The sequence below is a fragment of the Cebus imitator genome, unplaced genomic scaffold, assembly GCF_001604975.1.
Source record: "Cebus imitator isolate Cc_AM_T3 unplaced genomic scaffold, Cebus_imitator-1.0 Scaffold60, whole genome shotgun sequence".
Classification (NCBI taxonomy): domain Eukaryota; kingdom Metazoa; phylum Chordata; class Mammalia; order Primates; family Cebidae; genus Cebus; species Cebus imitator.
In genome coordinates this window covers 885,416-912,262 of record NW_016107375.1, presented here as the reverse complement: position 1 = coordinate 912,262, position 26,847 = coordinate 885,416, and the positions used below count along the sequence as shown (strand labels likewise).

Below are 26,847 nucleotides of genomic sequence, written 5' to 3'. Positions count from 1 at the left end.
AAAAAAAAAAAAAAAAAAAAAAAAACTAAACTCTGAGTAATTTCAGAGCCAGGTATGGGGCAAGAGATGGGCAAGTCTCTGAGTCTTTGTAGTAAGCCTATGAACTCTCATGCCAGGAAGACCCAGGTGTGCAGCAGGACCCAGAAAACAGCAACAGGTACTGGAGTCAGAATCAAGATGATGGAAGATCCAGACAAGATCAAAGACAAAAGCCACCTCCCCACCATCCTTAGAAAGGGGCCAGGGAAGAGACTGGCTTGAGATTTGGCTATCTCAATAGTGCTATGGATGAGATTTGGTGATTTCCAAGCCTCCCTATTATTCCTGAATCTTCATCACAGTTTATTCTCTTTTTATCTTTTATTTATTTATTTATTTATTTTTGAAACAGGGTCTCACTCTGTCGCCCAAGCTGCAGTGCAGTGGCATGATCTCGGCTCACTGCAGCCCCTACCTCTGCAGCTCAAGCGATCCTCCCACCTCGGCCCTGAGTAGCTGGGATGGCAGGTGAATGACACCATGCCCATCTAATTTTTGTATCTTTGGCAGAGACAGGGTTTCGCCATGTTGCCCAGCCTGGTCTAGAACTCCTGAGCTCAACTGATCTGCCCCCCTCAGCCTCTCAAAGTGCTGGAATTACAGGCATGAGCCACCCCACCTGGCTTCATTCCATATCTGTATTATTGAGTTGGCAGCAAGTTAAATTATTCTCAACTAATCTTCTTGTCATCCTGTAAACATCCTATCCCTGTTAAAAGAACTGTCATCAAAGTTTTTTCAGAAGGTACTTCAGTGGAGCAGGCCTAACTAACCGCAGACCAGGCAAATATACATCTTACAAAACAGTTGCTGGGAGGAAAAATTTGTTCATAATATTTTGTGTCAGACCTTGGAAAATAAAGATATCATTGATGTCCTTTTCTTCTTGGGCTGGGAAGTAGGGATGGAAAGGGGCTGGCCCAGGATTCTCCTCTGTCTTTGGTCCATGGAACTAAAAAAAAAAAAAAAAAAAAAAAAAAAAAAAAAAAAAAAAAATCATATACGACACAGACAATCATCATTGACAAATATTGTTGTACAATGCACTGTTCCAAAGTAAGAATATAAAGAGGCAGCAATCCTGAGGCCTGTCGTTAGGAACCTTCTACTGTGGTGAGGAGATAGAACAGTCACGTAGATAAATAGCAACCCAAGGTAGCCCAAGAGGAATAGCAGCTTGGGGGTCAAGGGGGATCTGCCCTCTGGTTCTTCCCTCCATTCTGCAGATTTTTTTTTAATCACAAAAGAAGTAAAATGCAGATTCCCAGGTCCTACCCACAGAGTTCTCATGAATTGAAATACAGAGTAGCCTCAAATTTTGTGTTTTTGAAAGTTCTCCAAGAATGTATATTGGCACCTCTTTTTAGAGAGGATTTTGGCACTATCTCTTACCACTTTAAAGTGCACATAATTGGCAATTCTTTAATCCTACAGATATCAGCACATCATATGCTCAAAGATATACACAAAGGAGAGCTACCATAGCACTTGGTAATAAACAATATTGTGTTCTTTAATGGTTTGGGCAGGGGAAAGGGGAGTGGGGCAGGGATTTGAGACAGGGTCTTGCTCTGTCTCCCAGGCTGGAGTGCAGTGGCAGGAAAACAGCTCACTGCAGCTTCAACCTCCCAGGCTCAAGCAATCCTCCTGTCTTAGCCTCTGAGTAGCTGGGACCACAGGTGCATGCCACCACGCCCAATTAATTTTTAAATTCTTTTTAGAGATGGAGTCCCATCACATTGCCCAATCTGGTCTCAAATTCCTGGGCTCATGCAATCCTTCTGCCTCTGCCTCCCAATGTGTTGGGATTACAGCCGTGAGCCACTGTCCCCAGCCAATGGTTTTAACATAAATAAATTACATATTTTACAACTATACGACTTTACAATGACTGCTATGCAGTCAATAAGAAGAAAACTGGGCAGATCAGCATGTGCTAAAATAATCTTCACAATATACTGTTGAGTGAAAAGTGCAAATCCGTGTGTACAGTATTTACCATTTGGGTAAAATCAAAATGAGGGCAGGAAATACATATGTACATACATGCTTGCATATGCATAGAAGGAGGAAAAATACCCAAGAAACGTTAAGAGAGATAGCCTCTGGGCTGGAACTGAGGAACTGAGATGGGAGAGAAACTTACATTTTTACTTTTTTTGTATATGTACAGCTTGTAATTTTACCATGCGCATGTATTATTGAAAGAATATAATATACATAAATGTAGCTTACCAAGTGATTCTGATCCACAGCCTGACTTTGGGCCAACTAGTACAACCCAGCACTTCTCAAACTTTAATGTCCCCTAAAATCATTTGAAGATCTTGTTCAGCGTTTCTGCAGCGGAACTCCAGATTCCGCCTTTCGTCCAAGCTCCCAGGGGATGCCAAGCAGGGCCTATGCTCTGAGTGTGAAGGGCATAAAGTTAAGAGCCACTGGAGTTGAGAGAGGACCATAGGCTGAAATTGCTGGTGGAGGCTTTCCAAAGCACACTGGTGAGCTTGGAAGCAGAGGCAGAGCATATATGACACAAGGGATTCAACAGGATTCCATGTAGTATCATGATTCCATGTAGTATCATGGTAGGAGAGAGCTAGAAGATAGGCTACAGGGAGCGGGGAGTGTAGTTAAAGGCAAGCTGTGGAGGACTCAGACTTATAAAGAGCTTGATTTCAATTGTGCTTTGTAGATATGAGTAACCTGATGATTTTCTTTTAATTTAGGGGAAATCCATGTAACATACAATTAGCCATGTAAACAATGCTCTGCAACCACCACCTCTGTCTAATACCAAAATTTTTTCATCACCCCAAAGGAAAAACCTGCACCTATCAGGCACTCATTCCCTATTCCATCCTCCCCCAGCCTCTGGCAACATTAATCTGCTTTCTGTCTCAATGGATTTACCTATTTTGAATATTTCATATATGTGAAATCATACATTACTATGACCATTTATAACTGGCTTCTTTTGCTTAGTATACTGTTTTCAAGGTTAATCTGTGTTGTAGCATGTATCAATCAGCATTTCATTTTTTTTTATGGCTGAATAATATTCCTTTGTATGGATATACCACAATTTGTTTATCCATTCATGTGTTGATAGGCACTTGGGCTGTTTTTCTCTTTTGGCTATTGTGAATAATGCTACTATGAATATTTGTGCACAACTATTTGTTGGGGTATCTGCTTTCAGTTCTTTGGGGTATATACTTAGGAGTAGAATTGCTGGGTCATATGGTAATTTTTTGGTTTTTGGTTTTGAGAGAGTCTTACTCTGTCTCCCAAGCTGGAGTACAGTGGCACAATCTTGGCTTACTGCAACCTCTGCCTCCTGGGTTCAAGGGATTCTCCTGCCTCAGCCTCCCAAGTAGCTGGGATTACAGGTGTATACCACCACACCCAGCTAATTTTTGTATTTTTAACAGACACAGCATTTCACCACTTTGGCCAGGCTGGTCTCGAACTCCTGACCTTAAGTGATCCACCCACCTCGGCAACCCAAAGTGTCGGGATTATAGGCATGAGCCACTATGGCCAGCCATCATATGGTAATTCTATGCTTAACTTTTTGAAGAACCACCAAACTGTTTTCTACAGTGGTTGCACCATTTTACATTCCCACCAGCAATGTGTGAGAGTTCCAATTTCTCCACATCCTTACCAACTTTTATTTTCCATTATTATTGTTTTTATTATTATATCCATCTTAGTAGGTATGAAGTGGTCTGTCATTTGTGGTTTTTATTTGCATTCTCCTAAGGATTAATGAGGCTAAGCATCTTTTTGTGTGCTTGTTGATATTTATATGTCCTCTTTGGAGAAATTTCTATTCAAATCCTTAGCTCATTTTCAATTGGGTTGTCTTTTTCTGAGTTATAAAAATTCTTTATATATGCTGAATACTAGACCATTATCAGATATATGACTTTCTCCCATTCTGTGGACTATCTTTGCACTTTCTGGATAATATCCTTTGTGCACAAAAGTTTTTATTTTTCATGAAGTCCAATTTGTCTATTTTTGTTGTTCTTACTCATGCTTTGTTATATCTATGAATCTATTGCCACATCTAAGGTAATGAAGATTTACCACCATATGTTCTTTTAAGCGTTTTATAATTTTAGCCTTTCTATTTAGGTCATTCATCCATTTTGAGTTAATTTTTGTATATAATGTGTGGTAGGGGTTCAACCTCATTAGAACCATTGACTTGTATGTGTTTTGTGTTTTTTTTATTTTATTTTTTTATTTTTTTGAGATGGAGTCTTGCTCTGTCGCCCAGGCTCACCACAACCTCCACCTCCTGGGTTCAAGCAATTCTCCTGCCTCAGCCTCCTGAGTAGCCAGGATTAGAGGTGCACACCACCACGCCTGGCTAATTTTTTGTATTTTTAGTAGAGACAGGGTTTTACCATGTTGGCCTCGAACTCCTGACCTCGTGATCTGCCCCCCTTGGCCTCCCAAAGTGCTGGGATTACAGGCATGAGCCACCACACCTGGCCATATTTTATTTTTTTTAATAGGAGAAATGGTAGACAAGCAGCTGCAGCAACGGCTTAACCCTGGCTGCATTAGGATCACCTGAGGAACTTTTAAACATCCAGAATAAGTCTAACATTATCTCTGGAGGGGGACCCAGGCATCAGTATTTTTTAAAGCTCACCAAGTAATTCCAGCAGGCAGTCTCTGAGCTACATTGACCAGTGACCAACTGCCTTGGTTTTCTCAGGGCTGGGGAGCTTCCAGGGGCATGGGACTTTCAGTGCTAAAGCTGGAAAAGTCCTAAGCAAACCAAGACACACTCCTCTCTCATAGAAGCTGACCCTTTAAACAGATGTACTTTGGAACATTTGACTCACTTGATCTGGAGATGCATGGGAACTCGGTTTCTCTGCCATCCTTGCCCCCCAGATGGATTTGGTCCATGAAACCCAGGTGGATTTGCTCCATTCTGGAAAGGTCCATGAAAACACCCCCTCACCCCTAATTTACAGGACCTATATCTCCTTCATATCTATCTGGTCAAGAGGAATCTTCTCGCCACTGCAATAGGGAACCAAAATAAAACCCCAGAAAATTGCACCCCCATCAATTAGCATGAGTTTCTCTTTCCATCAGTTACCTGGCTGATCTGAGATTCTCTGTTTGATTGAAGGTATTCCCACAGGCTTCCTCATTAAACCAGTGGTTCTCACACTTCAGTGTGCATCAGAATCACCCAGCAGACTTGTTAAAACACAGATTCCCAGGCCCAGGCCCCAGAGTTTCTGATTCTGTGCATCTGCAGCAGGGCCTAATAATGTCTATGTCCAACACGCTCCCAGGTGACACTGGGATGTGGTTGGTTTGGTGACCACACTTGGAAAACCACTGCATTAACAGAAAGAAACCACAACAGAACAGCGTTGGTTCTCTCCAGAATAAAGGGATTTTAAAATTCGCATTGAGGAGGGAGCTGGAGGTCATTATCCTAAGCAAATTAACACAGGAACAGAAAACCAAGTACCACATGTTCTCACTCATAAGTGGGAGCTAAACGTTGAGTACCTATGGACACAAAGAAGGCAACAGACACCAGGGCCTACTTGAGGGTGGAGGGTGGGAGGAGGATGAGGATTGAAAAACTCCCTATTGGGTATCATGCTTATTACCTGGGTGACAAAACAATTTGTACTTCAAACCCTTGCAACACACAATGTACCTTTATAACAAACCCACGCATGTACCCTTGAAACTAAAATAAAACTTATTCATTTACTTTATTTTGTGGGGGGAGATGAGTCTTACTTTGTCACCCAGGCTGAAGCGCAGTGGCGTGATTCCGGCTCACTGCAACCTCCACCTCCCGGGTTCAAGCAATTCTCCGGCCTCAGCCTCCCGAATGGCTGGGACTACAGGTGTGTGCCACCATGCCTGGCTAAGTTTTTGTATTTTTGTAGAGACAGGGTTTCACTGTGTTGCTCAGGCTGGTCTTGAACTCCTGAGCTCAGGCCATCTGCCCACCTCAGCCTCCCAAAGTTCTAGGATTACAGGCATGAGCCACCACGCCCGCCAACTAAAATAAAATTTAAAAATTTAAAATTCACTTGGAGTCAAGAAACACACTTGGATGTTTCTTTCTGGGGCTTTTCTTTTAACAATTTTATGTTTCATAGAACCTGATGATCCTCAGGTCAGATGCTCCGGTTCAGAGCTGTCAGGTGCCTGATAATGGGTACAGGGAGCCTGAAAGAAGCAAAACTCCTGTCCCATGGTGAATTCGAGTTGAACACAATCTATTTTAGCCAAATCGGATTGGTTATTTATATTAGCATATTTGTGAATTTTAACATCATTAAGATTACCTTCAAATAAAAAGAACCTCAAAATGGAGGTAAAGCTGTCACCCAATTGCCCCAACCCAAATCGGGCCATCACCGTCTGCTGCTGCAGCCAGAGGTGGGGCGGGGAGGAGAGCCATGACCCACAGGAATTAGGGCAGTTGAGAAAACTGGTTATTGGTGGCCTAAGCTTTGAAACTACAGAGGCCCAACATTTTGAGGAATGGGGCACGCCCACAGATTGTGTGGTAATGAGAAACTCCCAAACAAAACATCTCAGGGTTTTGGTTTTGGGACTTAGACTTGTGCAGCAAAGTGTGTTCAACCACACAGCAAAGTGTGATGGGCGTGTAACGGAACCAAAGACAGCTGTTTCTAGAGAGGGTTCTGTAAAGCCTGGAGCCCATCCAACAGTGAAGAAAATGTTTGTTGGGGGATAATAAGGAAGATACAGAAGAATATAATTTGAAAGACTCCTTTGAGAAGTGTGACAACATTGAAACCATAGAAGTTATGGACCAGGCGCCGTGGCTCACACCTGTAATTTCAGCACTTTGGGAGGCTGAGATGGGCAGATGACTTGAGCTCAGGAGTTTGAGACCAGCCTGACCAACATGGTGAAATCCCGTCTCTACTACAAATACAAAAATTAGCCGGGCATGGTGGCACATGCCTGTAATCCCAGCTACTTGGGAGATTGAGGCAGGAGAATTGCTTGAACCCAAGAGGTGGAGGTTGCAGTGAGCCAAGATCATGCCACTGTACTCCAGCCTGGGTGACAGAGTGAGACTCCATCTCTAAATAAATAAACAAGTAAATAAATAAGTTATGGAAGCCAGGCAGGGTGGAAAAAAGAGAGAATTTGGTCTTGTAACTTTTGATGATCATGAAACAACGGATGAAATTCTTGTTCAGATATACCGTGCCATTAATGGGCATAATTGTGAAGTAAAAAGGGTCCTTTCTAAATGACATGGAGTCTTCTGGATCATAAAGAGGTCATGGAAGTGGATCTGGCAACTTGGCTGGTCATGGAGGAAACTTTGGAGGTGGTAGAGATCATTTTGGCTGTGGTGGAAACTTTGGTGGAAAGGAGGCTATGGTGGTGAAGGTGATGGCAGCAGAGGTAGTTATGCAGGAGGTGATGGTGGATAGAATGGATTTGGAGGTGATGGTAGCAACTACAGGTGGTGATCCTGGTCACAACAGTAGAGGGGTCATGGTGGTGGTGGACCAGGATGTGGAAACCAAGGTAGTGGATATGGTGGCAGTGGTGAATGATATGATGGTTACAATGAAGGAGGAAATGCTGGTGGTGGGAACTACGGTGGTGGTGGGAACTATAATGATCTTGGAAACAGTGATCAAATTATGAATCCATGAAAGGGGGCAGTTTTGGTGGAAGAAGCTCAGGCAGTTCCTAAGGTGATGGTTATGGATCTGGTGATGGAAATGGTGGATATGGCAGCAGAAGTTTCTAAAAACAGCAGAAAAGGAGGCTGGGCATGGTGGCTCATGCCTATAATCCCAGCACTTTGGGAAGCCGAGGTGAGTGAATCCCCTGAGGTCAGGAGTTTGAGACCAGCTTTGCCAACACGGTGAAACCCCATCTCTACTAATAATACAAAAATTAGCTGGGCATGGTGGCGGACGCCTGTAATCCTAGCTACTTGGGAGGCTGAGGCACGAGAATCGCTTGAACCCAGGAAGCAGAGTTTGCAGTGAGCCAAGATTGCGCCACTGCACTCCAGCCTGGGGGACAGAGCAAGACTCTGTCTCCAAAAAAATAAAAACAGCAGAAAAGGGCTACAGTTCTTAGCAGGAGAAAGAACTAGAAGATTCGGGAAAGCAGCAAGTTACCTTGAAACAGTCGTCGCAAATGCATTAGAGGAACTGTAAAAATCTGCCGCGGAAGGAATGCTGATCCATAGTTAGAAAAGTGACTGCAGCTTAAACAGAAAACTCTTCTTGTTCAGGACTGTTACAGCCACAGTTTACAAAAAGGGCAGCCATTGATAATGCAGTGTAGCATTGGCTAGATGCACATCCCTACGGCCTTTCATCTGCTGTAGCTTTTTCTTTTTCTTTTCATTACATCAGGTACATTGCCCGGTAAATTGGAGCACTGATATCAAGAATAAAAAATTGGCCGGGCGCGGTGGCTCAAGCCTGTAATCCCAGCACTTTGGGAGGCCGAGGCAGGTGGGTCACAAAAATACAAAAAATTAGCTGGGCATGGTGGCGTGTGCCTGTAATCCCAGCTACTCAGGAGGCTGAGGCAGGAGAATTGCCTGAACCCAGGAGGCGGAGGTTGCGGTGAGCCGAGATGGTGCCATTGCACTCCAGCCTGGGTAACATGAGTGAAACTCCGTCTCAAAAAAAAAAATAATAATAATAATAATAATAATAATAATAAAAAATTAAGGCATTTTTAACTTTTCAATATGTATATAGTTCAGTTTTTCTGCATTTTTGTACAGACACTTTAACAAAATTTCCTTGCGAGTTAGTAAAGAAAACCATTGTCAATTACTGTTTTGCATAAGTTTTGTTAACATTAACTATAAAGAAACACCTGCTGACTTGCAGTTTAAGGGAATTCTAATCTCCCCACTTCCAAACCATGATCTGAATGGGTGCTGACATGTGGAGAGAATAGATATTTGTATGTTTGCAAAGTCTGTTTTAGATAAATAGGTTTGGGTGTTTAAATAAGCATATTTGTGATTTTAGTATATTGTGATTTTCATTTATCTTCAAATGAAAAAAAAATCTCAAATTTCAAAAACAAAATAAAAGAAGCAAAACTCCCTTAAGCTGAGGGTACACTCACCAAGGAGGGCACGGGCCTCATTATAAACCTGCTGGTGTCTCTGTTCCAAGGCCTAAGAAAACCATGCCTGAAGCTCTTTTCCACTGGGAAGGAAAACAAACCTGCTGCCCTGTTCTTTTTGCTTGACTTCTCTTGCAAGATTAGCATAACAGCTAAGGGCTGTAGCCAGCCAAGGCAGCTTCCCCAGGCTTCAGAAACCAAGCAGCCAGCCTCGCCTTCACAGGCATGAGTAGAACTCAAGATCATGCTCCCGAGCAGGGCAAAGTAAGTGAGAACTGAGTGGTTCCACCTGGAAGATTTGAGCTGTGGTTAGAGAAACTCACACAGAGTTCCATCGTGAGCTCACTACCTCTTCTAGCAAACAAGAGAAAAACTGTGATGTAGTCTAATCTTGCAGGTTGCAGGGCTTATCTCGATCTTGGGTGCAGGAAAAGGAAAGCATTTCTCAGTGTTGGCTGCACCTTCTATATCAGAATTCCCTGGGGTACTTGTCATAAACTCCAAGCCAGGGGTGGGTACAGTGGCTCCCCCCTGTGATCCCAGCACTTTGGGAGGCTGAGCATTGCTTGAGCCCAGAAGTCAGAGCCTGCCATAACCTATGATTGCGTCACTGCACTCTAGCTGGGCCACAGAGCAAGATCCTACCTCTAAAAAAATAAAATAATAATAATAAACTCCAGCCCTGCCCAGGATTATTGTATCAGAATCTCAGGCAGTGTCAGGTCTGAGCATTGCACTTTTTGTACATGGTGCCTGGTGATGCTACACACATGCTGGTATAGAAGAGCTTCTGCTCTGGAAATTAAATAAACCCAGAATCAACATACTCCTCTAGGCTGAGCCCATGCAGTAGTAGAGACCATGAAAGTCAGGGAGGGAGCTGGGGCCGAGGGATGAGGAAGGGAAGGAGGTCAGTGTCTTTGCAGAGAACCAGGGATTGATACCATATGTTTGTGAAGCACTTTGAATTTCACTTTCCAAATAAAATTAAAATCACAGCAGCTGTTTGTCTATGATTTGTTCAACTTTTCTAGGATGCTATTCTCCAGTTAAAAGTTTCCTTAAAAAAATAAAACAAATTAGGAGTTAAATCAAGGTCACGAGGTCCCGCACTGGAGCCTCGTTTCTTGTTCTTGCAGCTTCTTAAAGGACCCCTGTGCCCTCCTTGCCTGCAGCGCCTCCCTCCTTTCTAAAACATTAAGTTCTTTACACCCAGTTCAACCAAAACAAAAGGATCATTCCCATCTGTTGCAACACAGGATCTGAGAGAGGAACGTTTAAAACACACTGTAAATGAACGTAGTATACAGATTCCAAGATTTCTTAGGGTATTGTAATTCTTCCTTCAAGCCCACTCACCCCTAAGACAGACATCTTTCCTAGGAGAATGACATTTTCTGGTGGGTTTCTATGGTCACCACATGTGCCTAGCCTTGTATGACCAAGGCCAGGAGGTCACCTGGCCATTTGGAAGCCAAAGACACAGCCCTGCTTGTAGTTGTACGCATCTCTGCACATGTTCTTCAATAATTATTCTTCCTCTGGGACATACTTCCTGAGTGAGCTATGCACAGACCCCCTGGTTTTTACCAGTCCCAAGACCCCAGCTGGGGCTTGTGTTCATTCCCACGTTGTGCTTCTACCTATCTTACTGAAGACACGTGGATTTGGGGTAACTTAGATGACTGATGCTTTACACTGACTTCTATCTGCTTTTGCACACTTGAATCATTCTGACTCAAAGTATTAGGTTTTTGGTCAATAATCCTTTTATTTATTGAAGCCAAAAGGTATATTGTGAAGGCCAAAATAATAAAACACTTTGATTTTATCTCCTCATCTGTAAAATGAGCAGTAGAAACTGTTAGATTGCTTAAAAATCCTTCCAACACTGAACTTATAAATGACAATAGTAGGCTGAGCACGGTAGCTCATGCTATAATCCCAGCACTTTGGGAGGCCGAGGCAGGCAGATTGCTTGAGGCCAGGAGTTCAAGACCAACCTGAGCAACATGGTGAAAGCCCGCCTCTACTAAAAATATGAAAATTAGCCAGACATGGTGGTGCACACCTGTAGTCCCAGCTACTCAGGAGGCTGAGGCAGGAAAATCACTTGAGCCCGGGAAGCAGAAGCTGCAGTGGGCAAAGGCTGCAGTGAGCTGAGATGGCACCACTGCACTCCAGCTTGGGCAACAGAGCAAGACCCCTTCTCAAAAAATAAAAATAAAAAATCGTCCTCATTTTAGAAAAGAAGAAACTGGGACTTAATGTTAAACAATTAACTCAAAGTCAAATAGCAGTGGCAGAGCAGATTTTAGGACTCCGAAAGCCACCCTTTCAGTCACTGAGCTATAAGCCCATGTTCAGCTCCCGGGCAATGTCCTGTGTACTGAACGAGGGAGGACAGACCACAGACATTTCAGGCCAAAGCATCAGTATATTCCCTGAGTCCCTGCCATCCTAAAGCTCTTTGCTGACAGTATAATGATCTATAACCCATCTATTGATCAATTAACATAGTTTGTGAAAAGCAAACAAAACCAGCTTCCTGGTCAACACTGCCCACTTCAGTTTTACAGAGAGAACATTACCAGACAGCTACTACCCCCTAGAGGTGGAAATCCCACTGATACCGATGACCACAGTGACATTCCAGAATGGTTTGGGGAACCCAAGTGCACCCAGGACACCACCCGCTGCATCTGGCCTGCCCCGGTCAGCAGTGTCCCTTACCTGCGGCTCCTGCGGACGGCTGCCACGTGACGAGCTGGAGCCGGTTCCTCACTCGGGGAGCTGCTTTCCCGGGTAGTAGCCAAATGTGATGACTCAGCTAAATTTTCCCAGCCCTGAATTCCTAACATTCAAGAAGGGAAATTAGGAGGTGACACAGGGTCTGTTGAAGATAACAGGTCAGCACAGGGTGTTGGGCAGTGAGTAACAAATAAAAGAAGAAAGTCAAAGTTTATAGAGTATTGGGGCGGGGGAGGGAATTGTTCTGGAATGAAACCGACAAGGATATTGCAGGCTGGCACAAGTATCACTTGCGCCCTTGGCTTCTCCACGCCGTACTGAGGTGTTTTTCCTTCTCCTTGCTGTGATTTCCTCTCATTCTTCCCTCGTGTCAGCCTGACCGATACTTTCTGCAGAGAGGACAGTAATTCTGGGGACTTCTGCACCAAACAAAATGGCTCTGCCAAGGCCTGTTCCCCGTGCGGCCGCTGGATGGCGGCATGACTCAATGGACGGGTTGCAGGCGGCCTCTGCCCAGAGCCGCCGCCGTGGCTGCCTCCTTTATATAATCTTGTTAGAGTGCATTTAATCTAAGGATGGGACACTGTGTCCCATGCCTAGCAGCCTCGTTGTGACTGACTGTTGCACCAACAACTAGAGCTTTAACCGTTAACGTCCCTTCCTGCCCAACAAACACCCTATGTCCCGAAAAAAGCGATTTAAGCTCTCAATAATTTATATGATTTATTGGTAAAAAGCAAAGCAAAATTAAAACCAGGGAATCACAGCACCTGCAGAATTCAGGAGCCTCCCTCCCTCATCATCCTTCCTTCCCCGGACTCTCTAACTATGTGCATAAGTCTATTTATCAATAATTAGTTATCGTCTGGATCTGCACTGGGTCATGCAGAAAATAGGTCCTAAAACCAGAAAAGAACAATTATATTTTCAAAGATCAAGAAGCGTATTGTTATGCTAATAGCTAACATGCAATGAAAACGCCTACGTGCCAAATGTTGGGATAAATATTACAAAGACTATCATGTTCAGTTGTTACATCAAACCAAAGGTTAATACTCCTACTATACCCGGGCGCGGTGGCTTACGCCTGTAATCCCAGCACTTTGGGAGGCCAAGGCGGGTGGATCACGAGGTCAAGAGATCGAGACCATCCTGGTCAACAGGGCGAAACCCCGTCTCTACTAAAAATACAAAACATTAGCTGGGCATGGTGGCGCATGCCTGTAATCCCAGCTACTCAGGAGGCTGAGGCAGGAGAATTGCCTGAGCCCAGGAGGCGGAGGTTGCAGTGAGCCGAGATCGCACCATTGCATTCCAGCCTGGGTTACAAGAGCAAAAACTCCATCTCAAAAAAAAAAAAAAAAAAAATACTCCTACTATAGTCTCCACTTTCAGGCTGGAGAAACTGAGGCACAGGGAGATTACCTTAACAAAGGTCATGCAGTTAATTCATGGCAGAGTTAAAATTCAGCCACAGGCAGGCTAATGTGAGAGCTTGGACTCAGCCATGATGCAGTGGACTGGTCTAGAAAACCCAATTAGGAGATAAGCAGAAAAATATAAACCAGAGAACTATGTCAGCGTGGAAGATGAAAGAAAAAAGGTAGAAAGAAAGAAAATCAATGCTGCTGAGAAAATAAAAAGAATGGGGCTAAAACACCACCCTCTTCAGATTAAGTTACAAGGGCACCACTGTGACATTTGAGGACACAATTTCAATAGAGTGACGGAGAAAGGAAGCTAGACTGCAGAACTAAGGGACTATGAGGAAAGAGGAAATTGAGATGTCTTGTTGCAAAAGGAAAGCAATAAATAGACTAGAAGAGACGCAAGGTCAAGCAAAAGCATTTTGGTTTTCTTGTGTGCTTTTTTTAAATGGAATAAAGCCTAGCCTTGTTTGAAAGTGGTTGCAAGGGAGATGTGTGTGATGCCAAGTAGTGGTGGTGTAATAGGAAGAGGTGGAGGGGGGCATCAAGGGCGCAAGAGAAAGGTTAGCTCTGGAGGAGGAAGAAAGGTGGCTGCCTCTGTCTGCAACTGGGAGATAGCCGCAGAGGTGAAGATACATCAACACAAAACTGAGATGAATGAGTGAGTTCAATTCTTCCAAATCAGCTTTAATCTTTTCAGTAAAACCAGAGTTAGGTTATCTGCTAAGAGACAGAATGAGTTTTATACGGCAATAATCTATATACTGAACTAATCCATGTAGTGCTTAGAATGACCAAAAAAGTGGTAAGATTATCTAAAGAACAGAGGAGGCTGGAGAAGTCCGAAGTATGATTGTAAAGATTCTCTGCAAAATCTCCTTTGTGAATCAGAACTGCAATTTACACCCCCTCCTCCCCACGAACAGAATTACAACAGGTACACTATTAATGACCCCTTATGTCTTAAAGTTTCCTTGTATTCAAGTTGTAAGGCATTTCACAGAGAAATAGTATCTTCTCTATTGCTAAACAGGAGAGCTAACGTGCAGAGAAATTTTCCTGTTTGGCTTAAAACTACGAAGAAAATCAGGGCCAGAACTGGAATTGATATCTAGGAGCCTTTCTGATGCTTGCACTGGGCTGACTTGAGCTCTACTAAACACTTCTCATAAAGGGCGTGGACACAGCTAACTGCCCCTAGAGAATCCCAGATACAGCACAAACTTGAGAAGGATCAAAATCAAGGCACGATGCCCACAAGAGTCTAAGATTCTCCTTATGTGACCTTGGGTCACAGTGCATTTCTTTGGAAATTAGAGGGCAAGTTTGATGACTCGATTGCAACATATTTGTGTACTGATAACACGATGTCTTTAAAAGAACACACCATAATTATTTAATGTAAGGTTTAATGACTCTATTTTCATTCTCAATTAACATTTCCTTATTGCCAGAAGTACATGGCTCACACAACTGGAAAAAGCAGAGACGGTAATTATTTAGCCTGCATTACTGATGAAAAGGGCAACAGGCAAAGCTAAAGCAATCCACAGTTCACCTTCCTATAGACAGGAGATAAGGACAAAAGAGACTCACCAATCAAAATGGTTTATCTTCGGTTTCAGGAATTTCAGAAGGACTTCCCTGTGTGTGTGCATGCACATTCTGTAATCAGGAAATTTATCTTTTTTCTTTTCTTTTCTTTTTTGAGACAGAGGCTCACTCTGTCACCCAGGCTGGAGTACAGTGAAGGGATCTTGGCTCACTGCAACCTCCGCCTCCAAGGTTCAAGCAATTTTCGTGCCTCAGCCTACCGAGTAGCTGGGACTACAGGCGCACGCCACCACACCCAGCTAATTTTGGTATTTTTGATAGAGACAGGGTTTCACCATGTTGGCCAGGCTAGTCTCCAACTCCTGACCTCAGGTGATCTGCCCACCTCGGCCTCCCAGAGTGCTGGGATTACAGGTGTGAGCCACCATGCCCCACCAGGAAATGTAACTTAAAGGGAGGGATTTGAGTTTCCTGCCTCTCATCTTCTTTCAGGAAATACCTCTCCCCACCCGGCTCCCAGGGTAAGCTAAACCCTCTCTTGATTTTCATGTCTAAAAAGAAATAAAATCAGCCACCTCCTTAGCCCCAGGTTGGGATGACCAGCTTCTCATTCATTCCTTCTTTCTCCTGTTTACTGAGATCCTGCTTCCACGGAGGCAGAGTGCTTGACAGGTGGGACCAACACTCAGACTGCGCTCTCAAGGAGAACCGACCGGTAGAGGACTTGGAACTGGGGCTTATGTGCCCACAGCGCAAGGCAGGAATTGATAAGAGCCTAGGAGAAGTGGTGATAATGAGTCAAAGGGCAGACACCTGGGAAAACCCTTCGTAGAGGACGGAACATCCACTCCTGGGCTTAGCAAAACCGGTTAGACAGAGAGACAGACAAGAAATGCATCCCAGGAGGCAGGCCCAGCAAGAACACAGAGACCATGAAGGCACAGCCAGTAGCCACCCCGATGAGCCACCTAACCTGGTGCTGACTCCTCCACAATTCACTTGCCTCCACGGCAGACAGCCTTGGGAGGCTCTTCCCAAAGTTCATGCCATATTTACTTCCCACTCCTCTACTTATGTGTTTTGTTTTTTTGGTTTTTGAGTCAGTGTCTCCTCATTCTGTCGCCAGGCTAGAGTGCAGTGGCGTGATCTCGGCTCACTGCAACCTCCGCCTCAAGTGATCCTCCTGCCTCAGCCTCCTGAGTAGCGGGACTGCAGGCATGCGCCACCATGCCCCTTTAATTTTTTTGTATTTTCAGTAAAGATGGGGGTTTCACCGTGTTGGCCAGGATGGTTTCGATCTCTTGACCTCATGATCCACCTGCCTCGGCCTCCCAAAGTGCTGGGATTACAGGCTGCCAGCAGTCCACCTCTGTGTTTTAATCTAAAAACAAAGGCCTTTTTGCTGCTAATCTTTCAATGAAATAGATGCTGCAGGAAGAAGCATTGGGTTTATCCCTCAGCTTCAAATACCCTCCAGCACAGGGAAGCAGGCAAGCCCTGTGGCCCAGGTCTCCTCACGCCCAGGTGCAGTTTTACAAACTCTACAAACAGAAATCTGTCTCAGCTGTTTCCTCATCCAACCTATCATCTGGCTGTTATGCCTTCCATTTTCTCTATTTTATTACTTGACAGTGACTATTGATACCAGAATGCAAGAAAAAATTCAAGCTCTTTCTGTAGGCTCTTGGCCTGGGGTGATCTCTGAAAATGGTTTGCCTATCCCTTGACCCAGGAAACTCCACAAAATCGTGCAAACCATGGGGTCCAAATCTTTATGTTCCCTTTAAGAACACCCATGTAATTGTGCAGGCCGTCAAGGTATGCATATCCAAAAACCCACCAAGTACCTGAAAGATGTCACTTTTCAGAGGCTGTGTGTGCCTTTCTGTCATGACAAAGGTGGAGCTGGCAGGTGTGCCCAAGCTAAATGCTGGGGCTGGTCACAGGGTTGGTGGCCCAAAAAGAATGTTCAATTTTTGCTGCATGTGCTTAAAAATGCAGAAAGCAATGCGGAACTTAAGGGTTTAGATGTAGATTCTTGGATCGTTGAGCACATCCAGTTGAACAAAGCCAAGATGTACACCATATTTACAGAGCTCATGGTCAGATTAACCCATATGAGAGGTTCCCCTGCCACATGGAGATGATTCTTGCTGAAAAGGAACAAATTGTTTCTAAACCAGAAGTGTTATTTGCATACAAGAAAAAGGTATCCCAGAAGAAACTGAAGAAACAACATATGGCCTAGGAATACATTCAGTATAAAATAAATGCAAATAATAGTTTAGCCAGGTACAGTGGCTCACGCTTGTAATCCCAACACTTTGGGAGGCTGAGGCGGGAAGATCACTTGAGTCTAGGCGTTTGAGACCACCCTCAGCAACATAGGGAGACCCCCATCTCTATAATTAAAAACAAATTAGCCAGGCAAGTTGGCATGTACCTGTGGTACCAGCTACTCAGGAGGCTAAGGCAGGAGGATTGGCTGAGCTCAGGAGGGCAAGGCTAAAGTGAGCCATGATCGTGCCACTGCACTCCAGTCTGGGTGACAAAGCAAGACACTGTCTTTTTAAAAATTTTTTTTTATAAAAAAAGCCGGGTGCAGTGGCTCACACCTGTAATCCCCACACTTTGGGAGGTCAAGATGAACAGATCCCATGCAGTCAGGAGTTTGAGACCAGCCTGGCCAACATGGTGAAACTCCATCTCTACTAAAAATACAAAAAGTAGCCAGGCATGGAGCATATGCCTGTGATCCCAGCTATCCCGGAGGCTGAGGCAGGAAAATCACTTGAAACTGGGAGGCAGAGGTCACAGTGAGCAGAGATCATACTACTGCACTCCAGCCTGGGCAACAAGAGCGAGACTCCATATCAAAAAAAAAAAAAAAAAAAAAGTTAAAAAAATAAGTTCAAGTTTAAATGCCTTTCCTACCTGAGATATTAATTACTCCCACACCATCACCAACGCCCCTACTTCCAAAAGGTAATCATGAACTTCTATAAACATTTTTCAGTTGAACTGGTTAAGTCTATAGCAATCAATCAACTGTGTTGAACTACAATGTCTAACAGAATCAGCTGAATCCTGAAGCTGTTCTGTGCTGTCTTACCTGAGCTAGGCAATGAGGAACACAGCGTGACTAGCTTCTCCCTCTGTGCTCATCCTGATGAAGGGTGAATATGAATAAGCCTAGAAACATCTCTGTCCTTTAAACAAGGCTGCAGCCAACAAGAAGCCACATTTTATCCTTGAGGATGAAACATAGGACAGATTAGAGTTTTATCACAGAGAGAAATACACAATAAGGCCTTTTTAGGCTATCTGCCCCTGACAATTGCTAGTGTTACATTCTAAATCATGCAGTTTTGCAGACTTTTAAGATCCTCACATTACATTTCCTATTTGTGCAAGGGCCCAGTGAGAAAGCTACAGATGCTTTATCGTGGAAGAGAACAGGATCAGTAAACAGCACCATGAAACGTCAAATCAGCCCTTCAGGCAACACTGCCTGTGATCTCTGCTCTTAACATCTCAAAGTGTTCTTAGGCTATTTGTCATTTTCTCCTCTCAACCTTGGAAAGGGGGTTATTCTTGTGCTTCTTTAACACATAGGGAAACAGGGGGTAAGAGTGAGTGGGGAACTTGCCAAAGTCCCAAAGCTAGTTGATGGGACTGGGATCTAAATGTCTGGCTTCCTCTTGAGCTTTGTCCTGCCAGAGTCATTCTTTTTCTTTTTTTTTTTTTTCCTAAAGATGGGGTTTCACCATGATGGCCAGGCTGGTTTTGAACTCCTGACCTCAGGTGATCCACCCACCTCGACCTCCCAAAGTGCTAGGATTACAGGCGTGAGCCACCACGCCCAGCTTTTTTTTTTTTTTTTTTTTTTTTTTTTTTTGAGACGGAGTTTTGCTCTTGTTGCCCAGACTGGAGTACAATGGCACAATCTCGGCTCACTGCAACATCCACCTCCTGGGTTCAAGCTATTCTCCTTCCTCAGACTCCCAAGTAGCTGGGATTACAGGCATGAGCCACCACACCTGGCTAATTTTTTGTATTTTTAGTAGAGATGGGGTTTCTCCATATTGATCAAGCTGGTCTCAAACTCCCAACCCCAGGTGATCTGCCCGCTTTGGCCTCCCAAAGTGCTGGGATTACAGGCGTAAGCCACCGAGCCCAGCCAGTTGGAGTTATTCTATGGATTCTGTCTTTACACCTTCCCCGCCCCGCCCCAGTTCTGTCTTTACCTCTAAGGGCAGAGTTATTCCCATGGCCTTCCTTCCTCCCCTTTTTTTTACCTTTTCTCAACTTGTTTTCTTCTCTGCCCCCTCCACCATCCCCCCCTGCCTTGTTTCTATTTTAAGTTTGTTTTGAGCATTGCTTAACATATTACTTCCTCTTAAACTCACCATAGGCTTAACATTCCACGTGCTCATTCTTCAGCTTTACACTTACAGTAGAATCCAGTCAAATCCCACAGAGTGACAAACATGCGGGCATTTAATGACAATGAGAGTGATGTCAGGCACAATGTGACCAATAAAACTATAAACCCATGCCCAAAAGTGCTTTACCGTGCGTGCTGCTGTCATAAAGTATTCAGCCTATTATTGGAGCTGTTGACTCTTCCTTGAGAGATTGGAGAAGACTCTAAGAGTGGAACCTTTTTTTATATACCCCACAACAGGTGCATTACGACAGTCCTGTCTTTGATCCCATGACACCAGCTTCCCACCACAACTCCATCATAGCATTACTGCACCTTTCCCATTATTGTTCATTTAATTCCTCCAGTAAAGAATGAAAGAAAGGCCGTGTGCAGTGGTGGCTCATGCCTGTAATCCCAGCACTTTGTGAGGCCGAGGCGGGAAGATCACCTGAGGTCAGGAGTTTGAGACCAGCCTGGTCAACATGGCAAAACCTTGTCTCTACTACAAATACAAAAATTCGCCAGGTATGGTGGCATGTGCCTGTAGTCCCAGCTACTGGGGGGGCTGAGGCAGGAAAATCACTTGCACCTGGTAGGTAGAGCATGCAGTGAGCTGAAATCGCGCCACTGCACTTCAGCCTGGGCAACAGAGCAAGACTCCATCTCAGAAAAAAAAAAAAAAAAAAAAAAAAAAAAAAAACCAAATCAAAAAAAAAAAAAAAAAAAAAGAACAAAAGAAAACATTTTTATGAACACATGTATGTTCCGGAACCAACTATGCAGGTTTCAGGCACCCTGCAACTAGAGCGGCTTATTTTCTCCCCTGCTGGCATCCAGTCCTTCAAGGGACTGTGCATTAGGTCATCCCTAGAAAGGAAAGGAAAACAGGCAACATGCAAATTACCTGATTTTTCTCATTGGGAATTTTTGGGGAGGTAGCTTTTGGCTATTCCTGTTTTCATTCTTTCTTACAACCTCAGGTAAATAAAAGTTGACCATGACTTAAAGCAACACAGTATGTTTTAGATCTTAGAAACCAAGCCCTAGTATCTGTCAAAATCAATCTCTCTTAGTACAACCATTTTGGAGGGGAAGTTGACAATATTTATCAAAAGTCCATGTATGCCCTTTTTTTTTTTTTTTGGTCTGGAATATTTTTTTTTTTTAGACAGGGTCTCCCTCTGTCACCCAGGCTGGAGTGCAGTGATGAGATCTCGGCTCAGTGCAACCTCTGCCTCCCGGGTTCAAGCGATTCTCATGCCTCAGCCTCCTGAGCAGTTGAGGGTACAGGCACGCGCCACCAAGCCTGGCTTATATTTATATTTTTAGTAGAGATGGGGTTTCACCAAACTCCTGAGTTTGAGTTTCATCTTAAACTCCTGACCTCAGATGATCCACCAGCCTTGGCCTCCCAAAGTGCAGGCGTGAGCTGCCAATGCATATCCCCTTTGACTCAGTTGTTCTCTTAACATTGATTTACACAGGGCCATGGTGATTTTGTTCAAATTAGAATAAAGTATCCCCTCATGAAGAGATTTTATGTCTATCTGACAGAAAATTATCATAATAAGTATTTAAATTTATGACATCTACAAACTGAATGCTGCCCTCATGGAAAAGGCACTTTATGCAGTGTACAACTTATGCAACTCTATACCAAGGCCCAGTGACCTTATGAATACATATGAAAGATGATATTGAGTTATATGTAAAAGGGTACTTATTGTAACAGCAAAATAAATTATCACAAATGTCCACCAGCAGGGCATAGTGTCCATAAATAGAATACCTTTCCATAGTGGAATACTGGGAAGCATTATAAAAAGAATATAGGAAGATCTATGTTGTACCTACTGATAATGAAAACATGTTCAAAGTGTATTAAGTGAAAAGACAGAGGCATAAAAGAAAATATAATTCAATTTATGTGCTTTTCAAAAAGAAACATAGACTGGTACATAGCCCTTTTTTCTGAAAAGACACTTAAGAAATTATTAATAGGAGCTTCCTAGGAAGAGAGTAATTAGGTGAAGAAGGAAGCTTTCAGTTCAAATGTTTACCTTTCCATAGTATTTGAATTTTCTCACTGAAAGCATTTATTACTTTCATTTTTTTTTTTTTTTTAAGAGAGAGTTTCACTCTTGTTCCCCAGGCTGGAGTGCAATGGCATGACCTTGGCTCACTGCAAACTCTGCCTACTGGGTTCATGCAATTCTCCTGCCTCAGCCTCCTGAGTAGCTGGGATTACAAGAATGCACCACCAAACCCAATTAATTTTTGAATTATTACTAGAGACAGGGTTCCATCATGTCAGCCAGGCTGATCTCAAACTCCTGACCTCAGGTGATCCACCCTCCTCAGCCTCCCAAAGCGCTGGGATTACAGGTGTGAGCCACCACGCCCAGCCTACTTTCAGTTTTAAAAAGCAACAGCGATTATTGGAAAAAAAGACTTTTCATTTTTTTCCTTTATACCTTTTGGCATTAAAAAAAAAAGTCTAAGAGGTGTTTTTTAAATTTTTGTGCGCATGCCACCAACAGAATGCATTCAAAAATAGACTGCAGCTGTTTTTTTAATATAGCAATGGGTCCAAGGAAGGAAGGGAGGCAGGAGGCAGGTGGTAAGGGCTGGGTGTTGACCCAGGAGACAGACCCTCTCTGCACCTCTGTTCTCTAGGGGCATTTCTACCTCACAATTCTTGCTTCTGAAAATAAACGGATGCTACATTCATGTATCTATTGGACAGTTAATATATTTAATCATAGAAAAAGAGTATCATTAAGCTCACTTTCTTTTATTAATTCAGTCCTAATGGAATATAAATACAGTGCGGGCAGAACTGCCCATCACTTAAAAACCCAGAGGCTGTTAGAAGCCTACTAATTGTGTACTTCCTCGATTCTACCATGCTAAGTAGGTGTAGAAGAATCAGACTGGTTGCCTTTCTCACTTTGATTTCAGTCCCCAGATAAAGGAGAATTCTAGCTTTCTGTTTGTTTCTGAAATATAAGCCACCATTACAATAAAGTAAAGCTGAATTCATTATTATACATTTTATGCTGAGAATACATTCTCTCAAATGAATTTTTTTTTTTCTTGAAACCGGGTCTCACTCTGTCACTCAGGCTGGAGTGCAGTGGTGCAATCACGGCTCACTGCAGCCTCGACCTTCCAGGCTCAAGCGACCCTCCTACCTCAGCCTCCCTAGTAACTAGGACTACAGACATGCACCACCATGCCCAGTTATTTTCTTATTTTTTTGTAAAGACAGGGTCTTGCCATGCTGCCTAGGCTGGTCTTGAACTCCAGGGAGTTCAAGCGATCTTCCTGCCTCAGCTTCCTGAAGTGCTATGATTACAGGTGTAAGCCATTGCACCTGGCTTCAAATGAATATTTATTTAGACTACACATATATTATCATTCCACAAAAAGAGGGCAAAATAAAAAGATTTTCTTTTGAATAACAGAAATTACATTTAATGTAATTAAGTAACATAGCAACCTCAAACCTAAGAAAAGAGTGACATTTATATGTTTATTTTTAAGAAGTGTTTGTATTAAATGACTTTTTAAAAAAATTCCCTTCAGTAAAGGATGTCAGAGGAGAGCACTTTAACTGCTATAAATTTTACAAAACATTTTTCTACTTTGGAGTTTTGCATTTTGAATCATGTATTTGTCCCTATGTCAAGGCATCAGACCTTGCGTTAGATTACAACTTAAACACATTTTGATCCAAAGTTATACACATTCCATTCTTCTACTCATTGGAAAATGGGTTTTAAACACTGAACTCATTCCAGGGCAAGGTCTCCTCTCAACACATTAATACAACAAATACTCTTTTATTGCTGAATTTCTATTTGGAGACTGATTATTTAGAACTCCACTATTCATTTGCTTACCACATTTGCCTTGGTTACCCTGACTGTGTCATTAAACAAATATTTAATCATTCAATACACATTTATTGAGAATCTTCTAGGTCCCAGTGTCTCTGCCCAGCACTAGAACACAGGGAATCGACAGATAAATATAAAATTGAAAAATGCCAGGCATGGTGGCCCACACTTGCAATTCCAGCACTTTGGGAGGCTGAGGCGGGTGGATCACCTGAGGTTGGGAGTTCAAGACCAGCCTGGCCAACGTGGTGAAACCCCATCTCTACTAAAAATACAAAAATTAGGTGGGCGTGGTGGCAGGTGCTCGTAATCCCAGCTGCTCACGAGATTGAGGCAGGAGAATCACCTGAACCGAAAGGCAGGGATTACAGTGAGCTGAGATCCTGCCACTGCACCTCATCCTGGGTGACAAAGGGAGACTCTGTCTCAAAAAAAAAGAAAAAGAAAACCTATATGGTTCCTATCCTTAGAGAAGTTGCAAGCTGGGCTCTTCTGTCCGATGTTTATCATGATGTTTGTTCTGTACAGTCAGGGGCAGGATTAAGGTGAGACCAGAAAGACACATGTCCTAGGAGAATTTTAGGAGGTGTTCACTCTCAGCGTTGTGCAGGCCTGCCAGTATCCTCACCCAGCCGCATGGCTGCCCCACATCATCTCCTCTTCCCCTCTGCTGTCCTCCCAGCTCAGAGACATCACAGGCTCACACTTTCATCACAGTCAGCTCCTTTCACTTCCTCGAAAATGTCTACATTTCGTGTCTATTTTCATATCTGGGACTATGCAACCCTCCCTATTGCTCCCTCCACCCCAATCCAATTAAGCATTTCTTCCAGGCCTTGTTCAAACCCCACAAGGAAGGTCCTTGCTAGATCTTCCAGTCTGAACATTCTCTACCCATGCAATGCTGAGAAGGTCTTTACCACTAACCAATTTGTATTCACATCACCACATGGGAATCTCCTGCCCCTGGGCTGTGAGCCTCTGGAAAGCAAGGCCTGTGTTTCAGCTTTTGGGGAAGCTGACTCCAAACCTGTGGCCCCAGCACAGTGCTTGGCACATGATGGGCTTTTAGCAAATGATTCCTTCATTCATCTGAGTCTTTACAATGCTTATCACATTTTTAGTGTTTCTTTTCACTTTTACAGAAACTAACATTTGTTTGAGGCATTCATAACACTTGAATTTGATTCTACGGAAGCAGGACAGGAATTATAATGAGTCAGCTTGTTAGAAAATGCATTTTCTTATTTCCCAGCAACTAATTAAATGTAATACTAGCTTAAGTAAATAGACATTTTGTTTGGTACTACTATAATTTGTGTGTGGTAGGGTGTTAACTCGTTTATGACAATAGGCCTTCTCTGTTGTGCAAAGATGGTCACTCATTGGGTGAAGGTCTCCACAGCAGCTTCTTGGCGGTAACACTAATAGCCAATGGGTTATAATTAATCAAGAATTATAGTGGCGACACTCTTCCAGTCAGGCAGCTCCTCACGATAGCATGACCTTTTTACTGATGATGAGAATGTGGCTCTTCCCATCACTAAGGCACACCACATCATCAACATAGGAAATTATTTACAGCCACACCCCCAAACATGTACCCCAAATGGCCTTCTAAGAGTATAGTTAGGATACTTCTTAAGATGGTGTGCTCAAAGAGTTAGTGGCCTGAGATCCTCAGCAGAATTTCACTAATGGTCATGAAAGGGGCTGATCTACCATAATTATTTCAGTAGCCGCCCCCCACACCCTGGATATGTGTGATGTTGATGGGGCATTAATTTAACAGCCAAAACTAGACTCTGCCCAGTGATTGGCAGTAGGAAGTAACCATTCCCCCTGCCCTTTGCTGTTTCCTTGCAAGGACCTGCTATATGAGATATTTGTCTTCATGGCGTGACTTGACAATGCAGCTTAGAGCTATAGCAATTTTGCTAAAATATTTTAGACAAGTAAACTCCAAATACTAAATGGAAAGCTCTTGTCTTTCTGGAAAGATCTTAGCTACAGCCCTTTGTGATATTTTTCCTCCCTCCTCTCCCCACATCCTGCCATCATTCCTCTTCCACTTAAAATGTTGAGTGATTTCAAGCAAAATGAGCATCAGTTGCTAAAGCGGGGAGCAGGGGATTTCTAGTCCTTGGTAACTTTACTGCTGCAGTCAAAATAGGCATTATCAACCAGAAAGCTTCCAACGCTGGAAGCTCCAGGGCACAACCAGGAGATGGGCCATGGCGTGAGGCTAAGTTGTGGACAGAGGGTAAATAAAGACCACACACACTGTTCAATCAATAAGCTTCCAGAAAGGTGACATAAAGACGGAAACTCTGTGAAATCAATGAAATTTTAAAGTTAGGTAATCGAGAGTTGGCTGTTTTACAGGAAATACAAATGAAAAATTATTTTCTATTTATTCTGCTTTCAAGTTTTGAATTTAGGGCTTTCTAAAAGCAGCCAGCCAGTTTTTTGAGGCTCGGGTTCCATAACCTGCAGATCTGAACAGAAAAGAAAGCGATGAAGGGGAACCTATCTGGATGTTATTCAGCATCAGGTGCCCTGGGGCCACATTATTCATTTGAACTGGTAATGGGGGAAGGAAGAACCACCTGCCCTCTGTCTTCCACGTTATCTTGAATATCAATTAGCAAGAAGATTTGCAGCCAGGCTCAGTGGATCATACCTGTAATCTCAGTGCTTTGGGAGGCAAATGCAGGCAAATCGCTTGAGTCCAGGAGTTTAAGACCAGCCTGGGCAACATGGTAATACCCCCATCTCTACACAAAATTTTAAAATAAGCCAGGTGTGGTGGTGTGTGCCTGAAGTCCCAGCTACTCAGAAGGCTGAGGCAAGAGGATTGCTTCAGCCCTGGAGGTGGAGGTTGCAGTGAGCTGAGATTGTACCATTGCACTCCAGCCTGGATGACAGAGAGAGACCTTATCTTTAAAAAAAAAAAAAAAATATATATATATATATATATATATATACACACAAACCACAAACATACATACATATATATATATAGACATATATATATAGAGAGAGAGAGAGAGATGGAGTCTCACTCTGTCACCCAGGCTGGAGTGCAGTGGTGGGATCTCAGCTCACTGCAAGCTCCCCATCTTGGGTTCAAGCGATTGTCCTGCCTCAGCCTCCAGAGTAGCTGGGATTACAGGCATGTGCCAACACACCTGGCCAATTTTTGTATTTTTAGCAGAGACAGGGTTTCAGCATTTTGGCCAGGCTGGTCTCAAACTCCTGAGCTCAACTGATCCACCCCGCTTGGCCCCACAAAGAGCTGGGACTACAGGCTGGAGCCACTGCACCTGGCCTTTGGAATATTTTTTTAATGCATGTCTTGGGCATAACGTGGAAACAGATGAAAAGATAAAACTCTACCCTTAAGAAGTTTATAGATTCATTAAGAAATCAAAACAAATTGCCCTGATTTTATTCTCTGTGCACTTCATATCATTTCACATCTAGCGAATCTTCCTAGAATCCTCAAGAACTTTTTAAGTCCAGGCTCCTCATACAGATCCTCAAAGCCGCCCAGGCTCTCCCCCACTTTATCTTTCTAGCCTTC

At 43.4% G+C, this 26,847-nt stretch overlaps 1 protein-coding gene across 6 annotated transcripts in view; it reads right to left on the bottom strand.

Annotated features, from left to right (window-relative positions):
• MRO (maestro) overlaps nt 1–15,670 on the bottom strand; it is a 35,504-nt gene extending 19,834 nt beyond the window's left edge. For 3 of the 6 annotated variants that reach the window (XM_017529577.2, XM_017529576.2, XM_017529578.2), the window contains exons 1-3: nt 12,268–12,366; nt 11,932–12,052; nt 889–991 (exon numbers count right to left, since the gene is read on the bottom strand). In XM_017529577.2, the coding sequence (XP_017385066.1) occupies nt 889–991; nt 11,932–12,052; nt 12,268–12,307 (264 nt within the window). In that variant the 5' untranslated portion in view covers nt 12,308–12,366. Of the gene's footprint in view, nt 1–888; nt 992–9,198; nt 9,308–11,931; nt 12,053–12,267; nt 12,367–15,505 lie in introns of those variants that run through there. The other 3 variants (XM_037738929.1, XM_037738931.1, XM_037738930.1) reach the window with 3 other exon arrangements.
• Nucleotides 15,671–26,847: the final 11,177 nt, after the last annotated feature.